General features: G+C 41.6%; 2 protein-coding genes and 1 long non-coding RNA gene across 4 annotated transcripts in view; 1 reads left to right on the top strand and 2 right to left on the bottom strand.

Annotated features, from left to right (window-relative positions):
- The window catches only part of FAM13C (family with sequence similarity 13 member C), a gene marked incomplete at both ends in the record, with an annotated part of 86,031 nt that extends 79,769 nt beyond the window's left edge, over window positions 1-6,262 (bottom strand). The window contains one exon of one of the 2 annotated variants that reach the window (XM_082222420.1): window positions 6,003-6,262. Coding sequence is in view for 1 of the 2 variants with exons in the window: in XM_082222427.1 (XP_082078553.1) it covers window positions 5,655-5,701 (47 nt within the window). Of the gene's footprint in view, window positions 1-5,654; window positions 5,895-6,002 lie in introns of those variants that run through there. The other variant, XM_082222427.1, reaches the window with a different exon arrangement.
- A 1,190-nt stretch (window positions 6,263-7,452) lies between these two features.
- The window catches only part of LOC309532278 (protein FAM13A-like), a 49,761-nt gene continuing 41,689 nt past the window's right edge, over window positions 7,453-15,524 (bottom strand). The window contains exon 8 of the transcript XR_014219669.1: window positions 7,453-8,077. The gene's annotated coding sequence lies outside the window, so the exon portion shown is untranslated. The remainder of the gene's footprint in view (window positions 8,078-15,524) is intronic.
- Window positions 8,086-15,524, top strand: part of LOC309532307 — a 42,106-nt gene continuing 34,667 nt past the window's right edge. The window contains exons 1-2 of the long non-coding RNA XR_014219727.1: window positions 8,086-10,183; window positions 11,268-11,424. This is a non-coding gene — a long non-coding RNA (uncharacterized lncRNA). The remainder of the gene's footprint in view (window positions 10,184-11,267; window positions 11,425-15,524) is intronic.

Raw genomic sequence — 15,524 nt, 5'->3', positions numbered from 1 at the left:
TCCAAATGACCCAAATGCAAGATAATGCCCCTGTCTGGACAAAGCCATGATCTGCCCATAACATTTGGCCAACCCTTCCCAGTCAGGGATAAAGTTTTTCCTAATTTTTCATTTGCTTTATCTAATGTAAATATTCAATAAAACAGCCTACTTTTGATCCCTATACATGGTTGTAATGCTATCAAGAAAGAAAATACTCTTAATGAAAGGCAGAATTAACAATTATTCTTAGGAGAACAGGCTGTATCCATGTGTGCCAGAAAAATAAGACAGCCACCAGAAAGTAGTAGAACTGGATGACTCAAATAAATGACTCACAAGTTCCTTCAAGACCTGCGCTTTGAACCAAATGCCGGTTAGGCATTAATAGCTGTTCAAATCTCTTTGCACTCCAAATCTGTATAGGATAAGCAAGCAGAATACATTTTACACTGTTCTTGAAGAGGAAGTGTAAGACCTATATTGGACCAAGATTAGCAGCTCCCAGTTCCATCACTGTTAACTCACTGTCCGAGTTTGACATAGTACTTGGATGGTTTTAACAGTTCCACTTTAGGACAAAATGGCTTGGAGGTGCAGAACACACCAAGTGAGTCAGACTGTTAAATGTGCTTCCATCATGTTGAAGGTGCCATTCATTGCTGAGTCACCCTGGCAATGCAACTATGAGTTACAGCCAGAATTTCCAACAGCCCTCCACTCATTTAGGGAGGGCAGGTGGGGTCATCCATGTAATTCCCAGTCCTCCATATTTCAAACCCTATACAGTATGGGATTGTGCCCCACAGCTCTCTCTCTCTCAACTCAACGGTTCTGCATGCAGGTTGAATATTGCTACAAATCAAATGGGACTCTATACTAGGCAAGCATGGGCAAACCATATATCCCTTTGTTTCAAAATAAGATATAGCTGGGAAATGTGCTTGTTCTATGCAGCTAACCTCACAATAGTTATTGCCATCATTAACTCTAATAGCAAATTATGCTGATTGAGTGCCAATAGGATTGAAGCCATAATAGGGTCACTAAGAAATAAGAAGGGAGGTATCAGTATATTTTTTAAAAAAGCTTTGGGAATATTTTTCAGGGTGGGAAGACAGCAAAATTGATGTAAGTTTTTTTTATTACAAAAAAGCCACACAAGGAAGCCTAAATACATTTGGGGGGGGTAGTGTGGAGAGGCTGGGGAAAAGGTAAAAAAGAAGAGCAATTTGTTTTATTGATTTAGACAATTTTTATATATTAGGAGGAAAACTATAAGCAGTTTTCAAAAACATGAATAAGGATCAAAAGACAATAACAAAATTCTGAATTGTAGAACACGGTATTTAACTATGATTGCAAATAAATGCTCTTGAAATGCATTGCTGTTTGACAATTTAACCTTGACTGCATCTAAGAACAAGCCTCTGGAACTTGATGAATCATCCTTCCTCCAGGAATGTCCATACAGCATGTCACACTTTCAAAGGCCCACTTAGCAATAGTACCCTTTTCAATTCTTTCCTAATTTTAGCCAAATTTAAACTGCCTTCTTTTGTCACCATTTTGCCACCACCTCTCTGCCTCTTGAATGCACAATGTGCTTCATGGGCCATCCCTTCCCCACTTCTGAAATGGCCCCTGTAGCTCCCCCACCCCACCCCCAAATCCCACAGAGCTACAATTCCCAGCACCCTAAGCGAACAACAGCTCCCCAGGGTTTCAGCCAGGAGCCTCTCCAGCCGTATCTGGAGACACCAAGGGAATTGCAAACTAGGAGAGCACTGACCCACTTGATTGTGAGCTTCCTGCAGGCGTTTGGTTGGCCACAGTCAAAACAGGATGCTAGACTAGATGGACCTGGGGCCTGATACAACAGGAGCGTGGAGACAACAGAGGAAGGGAGGGATACAGGAAGTGGTCTTATACCAACCCAGACCATTGGTCCATCTACCTCGGCCTTGCCTACACTGGCAGTGGCTCCCTAGGTGGGAGTCTCTCCCAGCCATACCTAAAGACACCAAGGATTGTACCTGGGGCAATTTATTCAAGCGGTTGCTCTACCTACTAGAGTACAGTCCTTCCCCAACATAAGAAGGAAGGCGGTGATCACCCAGTTCAAACAGGAAGCTTTCAATAGCCCTTCCAGGTTTGGAGGGCCCAATGACCAGCCTAGGTGGGTAGGACCAATAAGGAGCCCAGTAAGATGCTCCAAACTGCTTTTTTTTCTTTTTTTGGGTCCACCACATGGTCAGCTGCGTAGAGAGCCAAAGATTCCCAACTCCAGTGACTCCTAGCAGAGTGCCGAGACTGGCTGCAAATCCCTGCCAAGTATACACTGAGCGGACAAACCCCATGGTTCACTTCCACAGAATGTGTGAAACATCACTGTGTTCTCTTAGACCCAAAGATTCTTCTGCAAGATAAATACCTTGTCAAAGCCAGAGGTGCCAGCTTGCCCATAAAACCAACTGGGACTAATCCGCCTTGTTGCAAATCAGCCCATGGCCCCGTTATAAGGTGAACTGCAAGCACAAGTTCAAGCCATTCCAGTGAGCAGCATCCTATTTTTATTGAACCCAAGATGCAACAGAAAATATGGCCGTTGCTGTTAAATGTGTGGAGAGGTGGGAGGGATAACTTCCATCCTCTGGCACATTTATTATTTTCTAGAGCAAGGTGTACTTGCCAAATTATGTAAAGGCTGTGTGCGAAGCAGCGATCAATCACCCAAGCAATACCCCCAAGACCAATAAACAGACCCAATGATCATCAATTATTCACAACATGAAAGCATGGTGCGCTACCAAGCAAGACTAGCTCATATTTCTTTAGTCAAAATACATTTAGGAACCAAAAGATTTTTAATCAGAGAGAGAGAGAGAGAGAGAGAGAGAGAGAGAGAGAGAGTCCCACAGTTCTCTTACAACAGTGACTGCCAGAAGCACCTGGGAAGGTTGAGTAGCTGCCCAGGTCTCGTGTGTTAGAAGATTTGCCTCGCTGGATCAGATCACTGGCATATCTAAGTCCAGGATTTTGTTCCCAGTAGTGGCCAGGAGCCAGAAGCCTCATGGAAGTTCCTTAGCCAAGCATGTTTGGAGCTCTTAAGTGGTACATCCTTCAAACTATGTGTCAAAAAAGAGGAGGACATTTTTTTTGGCCCATCCACTTATGAGGAACCTCCTGCTCACCACAGTGGTGGGCTGGGTGCAGACCCAGGGGGCGGGGGGGGGCTCAAAAATTATGCATATGTACTCTGGCTCAGAGTGGCCCTCCCACGTGCTCAGACAGAGTCGGGTACATTTTATGTATTTGCATATTTAATGCTACATCTGTTTGGGCCCTCTGCCACTAATCTATAAGGATTCCTAGATGGAAGGAAGGAAGGAAGGCCAGGATGGCAACTCACAGAGTTTCAACATGTGGTTCTGTTAGCTCATAGATGCTGCTCAGAGCTAGAATGATGGCACACAGACGTGTAGGCCGATACAAATTCTTCTATTAAATTTCAGTGATCTGTAAAGTATCGTTTTCTCCCACCATATGTGAATGATGTCTCAAAGGTACTGGCATAGCTTCCCTGCCTCTTCAGATCTTTTGAAGGAAAGTCATTTATAAAAAAGAAAGAAAAAAGTTGGAAACACAAAATTGCCTTTGAGCCCGAGTCTCAGAGGGAGACAAAGGGAGAGTGTTATGAGTTTGTGGGTGCCAGACCTCTCTGGCTCTGAATCCAGCAAGTGTTATAGCTAATCAAGTCTTCAAAATTCAGGAAATAGCCGGATTAGCCTCCTGGTGAAGTGCGAGGAGACCAAAGGCAGGTGCTTTGTAGGTCACAGCAAATGGGTGGAGCCCGACAGTGGTTTGATCCCATGTGCATTTACCTCAAAATAAGCTCCATTTATTTCAATGGGGCTTAACCCCAAGTAGGATAGGAGTGCATCCCTAAGCGAAGGTAATTCTGTTGTATTTCTGCATTCAGGATGGGACTGACTACTCTAAGACATTTCAATCCTCTTAATTCCGGATCTTGACCTTATTTGAAACAGTGAGACACAACAAATAGCCCCACAAGTCAGCTGTGCAACCCCATGAAGAGACACAGCCAGACACAGTGGCCTCATGAGCAAATGTCACAGTGCAGAAATGGTTGCAAATTCTAAACTGAATTGGCGCACCGGTCTTTTAACTTGCTTGCTGTGTGATAGCAATATTATTTTAACCAATAAAAAAAAAAATGCCTCTACCAGGTTACATTAAATAGCATAGACTCCAGGGATCACACATAGTTCCAGTTCAAAGTAATAGAAGTTAGAATCTAATTATCCAAAAGGCACAGGGATATATACACTTATGGTCTAAGGTTTTTTGGGTTGTCCATTTTGTGGTTACCAGGTTCCCTGCTTAAGAAAGGCAGACACAGAGGCTGGCACTCAGACAAAACGTAACTGTCTTTATCGATACGGTGATATTGCTGTACAGAAGAAGACGCATGAGTGCCTCATCAACCTGTGATGAGCAAATCATCTTCAAATTAAAAGCACATTTGAAAAGTAGAGAGAAACCTCCAATAAGCAGTAAGCAAGATGTCAAACTTCAGGACAAACTAAGTCAAGAGGTCACACATTCTATAAAATTCAAATCCACTTTTCTATGCAAAGCAGAGATTACACTGAAGCAGGGGGAAGGCTATCACCACCACATGATGTAATTAAAGTTGCAGCTCAACCTGTATCTGTACTGTATCAGACGCTCACAAGGGTCTTGTCCACACTAGTGCAAAATGCGGTTTTGCACCTGCATTTCTCTGCATTACTGTTGGGGCCGTGTCGTGCCAGAACTTTTCACCTTTATAATAGCATTCCCCCTCCCCTTCAATCCTGGCTGTTTTGGGCTTTCCAAGCAGTGGACTGTATTGCAGATATATATATTTCCATATTGCGCATACTGAAAATCACAATGCTTATGTTCCAATATTCAATATCCACTAAAATAAAACGCTCACATGCCTGTTCTTTCCAAAGCACCATGTACATAGATTATACTATATGAATAAATGATAATATGCCTGCGTAATACAGTTTCTACGGTGCCAAGAAGTTCTGAACTCTTCCTTTCTCACATGGAGTGAGAATTTGAAAGCAGAACCATGACTCTCTAGAGAGACACTTGTTAACAACGTTTCCAGCGCTGTGGAGATACACCATTGTGAATTATTTAAACGCCTTTAAAAAGAGCAACAGAACCCTTAATGTCACATTTTATGAGGGAAAACATTATTCAGTTCCTGGGTTAACAAAAGAAAGAGAAGCAAGGGGGAAAGCACCTAACTTTCCACTCCACCCTCAACTGTGTCAGTTCTTTAGCTGAACACACTCTGCTTCATCACAACTCTCACAGGCAAAAAAGGAGCAACATCAGATGGAATGACCTGGTCCGGGTGATGATGTCATGGCCTCTTTGCCCTGACCAATGGGAGGCCAGGCTGTGAACAAAGGAAGATGGAACTTGAGAGGAATTTTCAGTGAAAATGGCAGTTAAGAGCCTATGGTAGAAAGATTAAGTAAAACAAAAAGAACGGAGGGAAAAGGACTCAAGAAGTGGGTGAATTTAAGCCAGAGAAGAAACACCAGATTCGACGGAGGAGAGGAGGATTCATTTCAGCATCCAATTACCTCAAGAAGGACCTCAGCACAATAAATTTCAATGAAATACACAGCATGCCAGCTTGGGTCTGAAAGCAAAAATAAATACATGGAACTGCTACTTACTGCCACATTTAAGCACAAAACTGCCCCAGTCATGGGCATAGCCAGGATTTTTGCTAGGGGGGCAGGCTTTTTGTTTGGGGGGCAGAACCTCAGTTTGCTATGTATTTTTATTGAATTTTATTGATTTAAGGAGGCAACCACCCCTCCTTGGCTACACCCATGGCCCCAGTCATGTAGAATAAGCTGAAGAGGGCCTGATTTTAATACCTATAACATTTCATAGATGAATTAACAATGCTGTGTAAGCATTACCTTTTCCTCTGGCTCCAGTAGGCTTCCTCCTGCTCCCGATGTCTGAACCTGTGTCCACACAATGTTTCTTAGCCACCATCCATATCCCGTAGTTCTTGAGGAATACTGCAGTTTGATGCCTTTCCCCTCTAACCAGCTGCCACCCAATTTGAAAACAATAAGCCACAATCACTTCACAGTTAAGCTGAGGTGTGTTCCTGTGAGGCAGCTGTTTTGCATGTGCAATCACAGCTTAACAAACAGAGGCAAGTGCAGGTGCAGGTGCCAGGGAAACAAACAGGTAATGTGCATAGGACATCCCACCTCGCTCTCTGGTTTGTGCAGCAACATGCAAATGTGACTTGAAATGCCATGTAGGGAAATGGCCTGACTCTTAAACTGCTAATGATCACACAGCCTTAGATTAGTTTTATAGCTAAAGTGTCTCTTCCAATGTTTTTCTTCTCTCCACCCCCCCCCCCACACATTTGCTATCACTAGAGCCAAAGATGGATTTAAAGGGTAGGGGTAAAGGATCTTTTAAGAGCTCTCTTTAAGGGGTTTTTTAAAGGTTCAAAATGAGTAACAGATATACTTGTGCACACATGGATATTTAGGCCAGACATCAGGTGCAATAGTAAGCTGTTTCAGATGGAACACCAAATCATGGTTTGATGTGATACACATGAGGGGACACTGAGAGCTGGACTTTTGTGTTCTCCCCTCCTCATACATGGCAATTCTGTGTCTCCAAACCATGGTCTGGCATTCATCTGAACTAGAAAGTCATTTATATGTAACTATATAGGCCACCTTTTGGTGCATAACCCAAATATCATCTTCTCCCATATATATCTGACCTGGATCTCTTTGATGTCCTGCTTGCTCCAGGTGCCTCTACTGAATGAAGTGACCACAAAGTGAAGTAACCACCAGAGCCTTTTCAGTAGTAGCACCCTGGTTGCAGAGTAGCCTTCCAAGAAAGGCTCACCCAACATCATCTTTGTGATCTTTTTTCATCCCACGTAAATATAGTTCTGTTCATCCAGGCCTTTTAAATAGCTTAAGTGGTCTGGAACCTTAACACACATACACACACACACACACAGAGAGAGAGAGAGAGAGAGGGTGCAGCAAATTCTGTTTTGTTCTATTTATCTAGCTCTTTCCCTTTTAATGGTTTATGTTTTGTATTACAGTTGTTTTTCTTTATTCACTGTAAGCCCCTCAGAGAATTTTAGGTTACAGGATAGCATACGAATATCAGAAAGGAAGGAATGTTATAAAGACCCAGCAAATACAACAAACCGTTGTTTTTTTTTAAAAAAAAGCCTGCTATTGACAGCAGTTTTAACAATTCATGAGTTATATATATAATGAGATAGCTTCTCTATCAATAAAGGTTTCATCTGCAATTTGTATCCAAGAAAAACTCAGTGAAAACATTTTATTTTTAAAAAATAAAGGTTTTCTCTATTCCTTACAATTTCCACAAATTTATCTTTAGCATCAAATGTATAGATTTGTTGTTACTGTGAAGAAGCATCCTATATTTCTCCCACAAATACACATGCACACACAAATTGCTCTCCAACAAACAGATTTGCAGATTGAAGAAATTCGCAGCTCCAACTTGTGGATGGCATCTTTGGCAGTGCCGATTTTGAGTTGCCTTTTGAACTACAGTAATTGGTGAGGAAAGGCAGCAGCTTTCTCAGAGCCTTCTCCTTAACATTTGCTAATCCTTTTCATGATGGCTACCCCCTTCCAAAAAAAAAAAAAAAAAAGACATCAGAAGTGCACTGTGCATAAATTTGCTTCACAGGGCTGCTGTTGAGGCAGAGAAGTTATCAAATGTGTTTGTTTTTCTGGGCTTAAAATGAAGAGATATGAAGACAGCCATATCAGCTCTCATCACCAGGGTCATGAACATGCTTCTCAGCGTGGTTATCCAGAGCAGACAAATGAGATGCTGAGAGTTTAATAACAGCAAACGGCACTGCTGAAAAAGAGCAATTGATCCAGGATACAATTTCTTCAACCTCCTTTCATACGCTTTTCAAAGCGTTCCACCTGGTGGCTGGTCATGTCAGTGCCTTGCAAAGAAAAGTTTCAAGAAGAGATGTTAATGAAACTGATCTGTTAAACATGTTACTGGGGCGGGGCGGGGGGAGAGACATTGCACATACTTTTGTAAACCAAGAAAATATTCAATAAAAACAGGTTTGTTAAAAAAAGAGATGTTAAGTGAAATTGATAATGGGTTTTGGCAGCCAAGAGAAATGGATAAGTGGCACGTCCTAAGAAGCCATTCTGAAGACACGCCATTGCTCGAGATAGCACAGTGTTGTCAACATTCGAACCCACATCCAGCATATTATGTGCAGTCCCTTATCAGCTCTAACCATCTCTGTGGTGGGGAAATGACTGATTGCAATAGGTAACCTGTCCTTTAAGTTACAAATATTGTGTTCTTTTTACACACACACACACACACACACACAGAGAGAGAGAGAGAGAGAGAGAGAGAGAGAGAGAGAGACGGAGTGAAGATCTCAGACACATGCACCCAACTCTGTAAACCGATTACCTATTGAGGAAATAATTCCACACCCAGAGAGCCACTGACATTCATTTGCTGCCTCACTAATCATCATGTGATGCTTACCTTTAAGACCTAACTCAGGGAGAGAAACATTTATGGAAATCAGTATAACAGAAGTAATACTTCAGGTTGTAAGTGTGAGAGGAGCAGAGGGAATATGTCTGCCAACAACATCCCCATTGACATTTCTGTCACCTTTCAAACTGAGAAAGATGAATTTCTGCTGCAGGGAAGCTTTTGTACCTATGGATGCTCCCCATGCATTTGAGAACCATGGCAAATTGGGGCTCCCCACTGCAGACGTTCACCTACCACAAGTTGGAAGGGTTAGCAACAAGGGGGCTGAGATAGTGAACTCACTCCCACTGCCCCTCCCCCATGTTTAAATAACACCTAGATGTAATGCCTGAAAAGGACTCAGACTCACAACAAAATAAGAACCAGCCATATACCAAAGTAGGCCACTGGTCTGTCTAGACCAGGGTTGAGGGACCTGTCGTTTCTGAACTACAATTCCCATCAGCCCCAGCAAGCATGCCCAATGGCCAGGGATGATGGGAGTTGCAGTTCAGCAACATGTGGTGGGACATGGTTCCTCACCCCTGGTCTCGCCCAGTGCTCTCTACTGTGTCTTTCAATGGTGTCCATGCTCTCAGCCAGCAAAGGTATTTCCCAGTTCTGCTATTTCATTTTAAATTGGGGTACCATGGACTGAACCTGAGACGCTCTTCAGGCAAACCACCTGCTATATCACCAAGCCATAGTCATGCCCCTGGAAAATATATCAAAGATGTTCAAAAAGAAAAAAAATCATCACCACAATCTTAAGAGAAATATTCCTCTTATTAAAATAGGAGGTTCTTTAGCTTGTTGTCTGCCCCTTAAGGAATGCAGACTATGAATGGAAGGAATTGTCAGTTTCAATTCTCTTAACTTTTTCATTTTCCCATCTTAAATTTCCACAATACTTCCCACTTCTCCACATTGCTGCAGCAATTTGTGGGTGTTGTTGTTTTTTTAAGAGTATCATGGGGGAGAAAGTGTATCATGAAAATTATTCAGCATTACACTGTGGATTTCTCCAAATAAACACATTTTATATACATTTTTAAGTAGTGGACACATTCCTTGCAAACAATTTCTCTTAATAAAATGCATTTTTTGCATGTTATTTTAAGTAGCATATTCATTTTTATGCAAATTACCCCCTAAGACATGTATTTTTGTAAACATGGCTTGGTTAGAGAAATGCACCACAAAATTCAGGTTAAGTGTGAATTTTGAAGTGTGGTTACATGATTTGATAAACTCACTTTTAAATCAACTGAATCAAATCCCCCCCCATCCCTAATGCAGACTATACTGACTAGTTGCCCCATAACAAAGTTTGTTTCCAATTGTGAGATCATTTCTATGTGTCACTATGCTATGCTGTAGGCCTGTTGCAGCCACATTCTGGGATAAGAGAAGCCCTACCATGGCACAAGGCGAGGTGGTAGTTTCGGGTCACAGATTTTGTAGCTGGGGCTCAGGGGGTAGCAGTAAGATGCTGCAAACTAGAGCTGCGTGTGCCACATGGCCAACCCTATACCATAAGGTAGCCTACTGACCTTGTGGGGGTGGAGGGTGCTGTCCTATTTCCAGTAGTCGGAGAAGATTCAACTGCCAATCCGGTCAGCTTCTCTGCTTTCAATGGGGTGCCACCATCCTTGCTTCAGGCAGGAGAATGTCTTCAGCTGTACCACGAAGCTTCAACCTTTCCATGTTTACTCAGTTTTTTCACCCAGATTTATTACCAAAGATTGGGAATTTAGGATTGTAGGCTTAGGTAGTTACGGTAGTTACTGGAAGAGCATGGATGGAGAACATATGCCTTCCCCCAGAAGTTGCTGGACTAAAATTCCCATCATCCCTGAACCATTGTCTATGCTGGTTGGGGCTGATGGGAGTTGTAGTTCAACAGCATCTGAAGGGCTACAGTTTCCCTCCCCTTCCCCACTATCGAGGTATGAGCTTTATTGGTACAGCAATCGAGAGGTAAAACTGTTGTTATTGCAGAGTCCTGTGCACAACGGAATGACGAACAGTACGTGCCACATGCTTTATGTTGCTTTATTTTCAGTTCAATGTTGAGAAATTACAAACATGCATCTTGCCTCTGCGGGAGCAGAGAAGCAACCGTCCTTCTCCTCGGAATGAAGAACACCGAGAGAGAACAGTGAAAAACAGGAAACCAGTGTACGTCACATCCAGCTTCCCATTCCCGTGGGAAAACCCAACAGTGCTCTGACTGTGGAATGTAAACATTGTCTTGTGACAAGCACTTCGCTGCACAGTGAAGAGAGCAGAAACCAACAAAAACGTAATAGGTGTACAACTCCTCTGGGCATTTATTAGCAGTTAAAACATTTGTGATAGCCCTTCTCATTCCATTTCTTCTTCTTCTTCTTCTGATGGATTTTGACTTGCTTCAAATTAAACTAAGACAGAAATAGATTAGAATCAGTAGTGAAGTGTGAGAAGGTCCTGCCAAAAGGAGGGGTGGGATTAAAGAATGTGCAGACATTAATACAGTCTGGAGACATACATCCACAAATGAGACTCGGCACATCTAATAAAGATGCCTTCCTCTTGATTTATTGAGAATGCAATTCTTTATTCTTTTTTTTTTACACCTGCAGGCTGCGATGAAACTGCAAAGCCATTAAAGAATCTATTAAATGGGAAGGGTGTAACTATAGCGAAGCCTGAGGTAAAGTTAACTGCAATGATGTTTGGGAATATGAGAAAACCACCCCAAGATCCTGAGGGGAACAAAGCAGAGAGGGCGCACTCTAGGTAGCCACTAGAGAGGAACAACTTAACTTAATGACAGCAGAGCACGAGAGGCTACCATGCAACATATCCAGCCTTGGATAACCAACATGCTTAACTCTAATTAATGTATGAAGGGGTTAAGACCATAGAGTAAGCTGTCCTGCCAGGCTTAACTTGGTCACACCCTCTCATCTTGGGAGAAAGGGTTACCAAACTCTTTGTTCTCTCTTCCACCATGTGAACCCTACCAGCAAAGAGGCCTAAGCTAGATGCTCCAGGCTTAGACTGTGTAGCTTAAGCAAACCATCTTTGTGTTTCTATATAAATTATTTAGAAATTCTTACCATCATAGGAGCCAACTCATAAGTGCCGCAGGGGCTTCAGCATCCACAAAATTGATGGGCATTCCCATTCAAATGTTGTGTGTGCACTGCATAATGTGATTGGTTATGTGGGACAGGAATTACCTGGGCCCCGGACTTCCGGTGCGAGCGCGGCTCCCGCGGCAGGCGAGGGTTTTTTCCGGTGAGAAAGCCCTAGCTATTCTGGCCGAAAAGGGGGGTTTTTAGGGCGCAGAAAACCCCCCGACGAACCTCTGGAGGGTGTCTAGAGGTCTAGGTTCCCGGCGGTGTCAAAGCTGTCCGCCTGGTCGCCAGGTAACCTCTGGAAGGAGGCGAAGAGAGCGACGGTACGGGCAGCAGACAATCGGGCAGCCATTGCAGCGGCAGAATAGCGAAGCCCCGAGCCTGCAGGGATTAGCGCTCCGCTCTCAATACAAAGAAAACCGGATTTGCTACTTAAGACCTTGAGAACTGGTGATTTAAAATAATAAGAAAGCCTCCGGTTAAAAAGGAGAAGACTCCGAGTTCAGCGGTTTGTCTGGCTTCAATGAAAAAGACGCAGCGCTGATTGCAGAGCCAAAAGTGAAAGTAAGTTGCCGCTAGCGGCTATTGTAACTGTCTCCCCTGCGTTTGTTTGGACTTGTGCCAAGTTAAAAAGTAACTTTCTTGTAAAGAAAAGAAGAAAGGGAGGAACAAAGGGGGAGCAGAGAAACTGTGTGAATTAAAGAACCTCAGTAGCTACAATAAGCGAAGTTATAGGAAACAGAGAGGACTATTGGTGAACGCTTTTGCGAAGAGGCTACTAAGTTTAAAGAAACTTCGATGCCATATTAACTGGAAAGTAAGAAGGACCTCCGACGCCATATTAAATTACTTTAAAGTACTCTCAGATAAGGGGGAAAAGCATCTGAAGGTTCCCCTTTTTTGTTCACCACTGTTTTTGTTCACTTTTTTCTCTCCAAACTTTTGCTAAAGACTTTAAATAAATGAGAGTCAAAGTTAAAAACTAAACCAAACCAAAATGAACAGCTGGAAATAGGCAGTGTGGAATATGTTGTAAAGACTATCTCTCCCTAAGTTGGAAGAGCTATCCCTCTAGTGGCTGATGTTGGTGGAATTATCCTTTCAGTGTTTCAAACCAATATCAAGCTGAAATTTAGAAGGAGGTAACTTAGGTTTTGAGAAACATTTATGTGATAACTGTGTCGGAGAGATACCTCCTTTATTATTGGATTACATCCTTGGGATTATTCAGTTTTAATATTAAAATTTGAATTACATTGGATCATATTGGAAGTGGTAAGCTGACTGTAATTTGAACTAAGGACATTGCCTTTTGGATCACTCAGAATATAACTAGAGCTCTACCTGTTTAACGCTCTGGATGGATTAGCCCGAATAGGGGCAAGAAGGTCAGCTGGACCAACCTGATTTGGATTAGCCCGAATAGGGGCAAGAAGAACGTGGATAGACAACTAATCCCCTCAAATTGGTAGGGGAAGGGACAATAATTAAGATAATATCTAGGACTCTGAGGTGAAAGTGTAAGGAAGCTGTGTTCTGCAATTTCTGTATCTACAGTTTTTAGGCTTTAGTTTTTTTCTCTTTTCTCTGCTCTTTTCTCCTTATACAGGTGATATCTCCTGGTTTTTGGTGGTCAGGTTAATAGTGCTTAACAGTATATAATAGTGCTGGAACTATAACTACACAGGAAAATACAGTTTACATATTTGTTATCGAAACACTGAGGAATATGTCGCACACACAGAAAAAAGGGGGAGAGGGGGGGACCCCAACAGACAGGAGAGCTTCAAAACAGGAAACAGAATTTAGAACAGAAATATTGAAGATGTTTGCAGAAATAAAACAAAGCGAAAAGAATTTGGAGATGAAGTTAGAACAGGTAGATAATAAAATAGGAAAAATGGATAAGAAGATTAAGGAGACAGTGAATTAAAAGGACAGATTAAGGAGGTCTCAAGGAGAGTGGATGAAGGATTAAAAAAGACAAAACAGGAAATGAAAGAGATGAAAAGGGAAGAGGAGAAAATGAGAAACGAGATTGCAGAATTAAACAAAATACAAGAAGAAATAAAGGACTCTATCGCAATGAATGAACTGAAACAGAGAGAGGTTAATTTAAGGCTGAGGCAAGTTCCAGAAATGCAAAACGAAAATATAAGAGAAAGATTAATAAAAGAAATTGCGCAGTGGATGGAGCTTCCGGAAGAGGATTTGGCAACGACAATACAGAATGCCTACAGAATGAAAATTAAGTCAAATAGACTAAAGAAATTCCCAGGCGACTGTCTAATTACTTTTAAGGATAGAGAGATGAGAAATTTGATTTTGCAAAGGAACAGAGAGAAGAGACTTTACATTGATGGGAATTACATAATTATATTTAAAGACATTCCAATAAGGCTGTTGAAACGAAGAGAAGCTTATAAACCACTGGTGCAACTACTTAAGAAAAATAAGATCGATTTTAGATGGGAATTCCCGGAGGGTGTCTCTTTCTTTTACAAAGGAGTTAAAAGAAGATTGTTAAGCCCTGAGGAAATAGGGAAATTCACAAGAAGATACAAAGAATTACAACAAGGAGAGGAAGAGATTAAAGGAGCAGAAGGAGGACTAAGAAGAAAGGAGGAATCTGAATTAGGTGAAGAAGAAGAACAGAGCGGAAGAGAGTCGGACGAAGAGGGAGAAGAAGAAGAAGGAGAAGAGACAGAAAGACCTTAAGTTTAAATTCTTAAATCTAGATAGCGGTAAGGAGAATGACGTTAAAATTATGGAACTGGAATATTAATGGAATGAACAATAAGAAGAAACGGAACGGAATTAAACGCATTTTAAAGAAGAAGAACTTGGATATCATATGCCTACAGGAAACACACGTGGCCAAAAAACACAGGAAGATCCTCATCAATAAAAGGTTAGGGAACGAATTTGTATCTTCAGACAAAAAGAAAAAAAGAGGGGTGGTTTTATATATTCAAAATAAAATTGAGTCCCGCCAACTATTTAAGGATGAGGAAGGAAGAATAATAGCGGCTCAGATTAAATGGCAAGGTGAAGAACTGATAATTGTTGGAATCTACGCCCCAAATGGGAATAAGACAGAATTTTTTAGATTATTGGAAGAAAAATTATTTGAATATATGGATAAAAAAATTATAATAATGGGAGATATGAACGGCGTGGTATCAACAGAAATGGATAGATTGAGGGAAACAAAGAATAAAGAAGGGAAGTTGCCAAAGACTTTTTTTATGATGATTAAGAACTGTAACCTAATTGACATCTGGAGATTTAGGCATCCGTTAGAAAAACAATTTACGTACCATTCAGAACCAAACCAATCAATGTCAAGAATAGACCAAATTTGGGTGTCGAACGAATTAGTACCAAGAATCCAAAAAATTGAAATACAGGCTAAAGTTATCTCAGACCACAACCCGATTAAGATGGAGTTAAAAGGATTCGAAGAGCGGACTTTCAGATGGAGACTGAATGATAATCTTTGGGATGACCAAAAATTTGTTGAAAAAATACAGAAAAAATTGTCAGAATATTTTCAAGATAATTTAGATAAAGGGACAAAAATGAGTGTAGTATGGGATGCATCCAAAGCAGTGATGAGGGGTCTATGTATCCAACAAAATGCATGGAAAAGGAACAACAAGGAAAAAAAGATAAGAGAGATCTTGAGACAAATTACAGACAACGAACAAAAATTGATTAAAAAACCTAATAATGAGAAGATAAGGCAGGAAATAA

The sequence above is a fragment of the Podarcis vaucheri genome, assembly GCF_965113315.1.
Source record: "Podarcis vaucheri genome assembly, chromosome: 5".
Classification (NCBI taxonomy): Eukaryota; Metazoa; Chordata; class Lepidosauria; order Squamata; family Lacertidae; genus Podarcis; species Podarcis vaucheri.
Note: the sequence above shows the minus strand (reverse complement) of the source record. Positions and strands in the feature narration are given on the sequence as shown.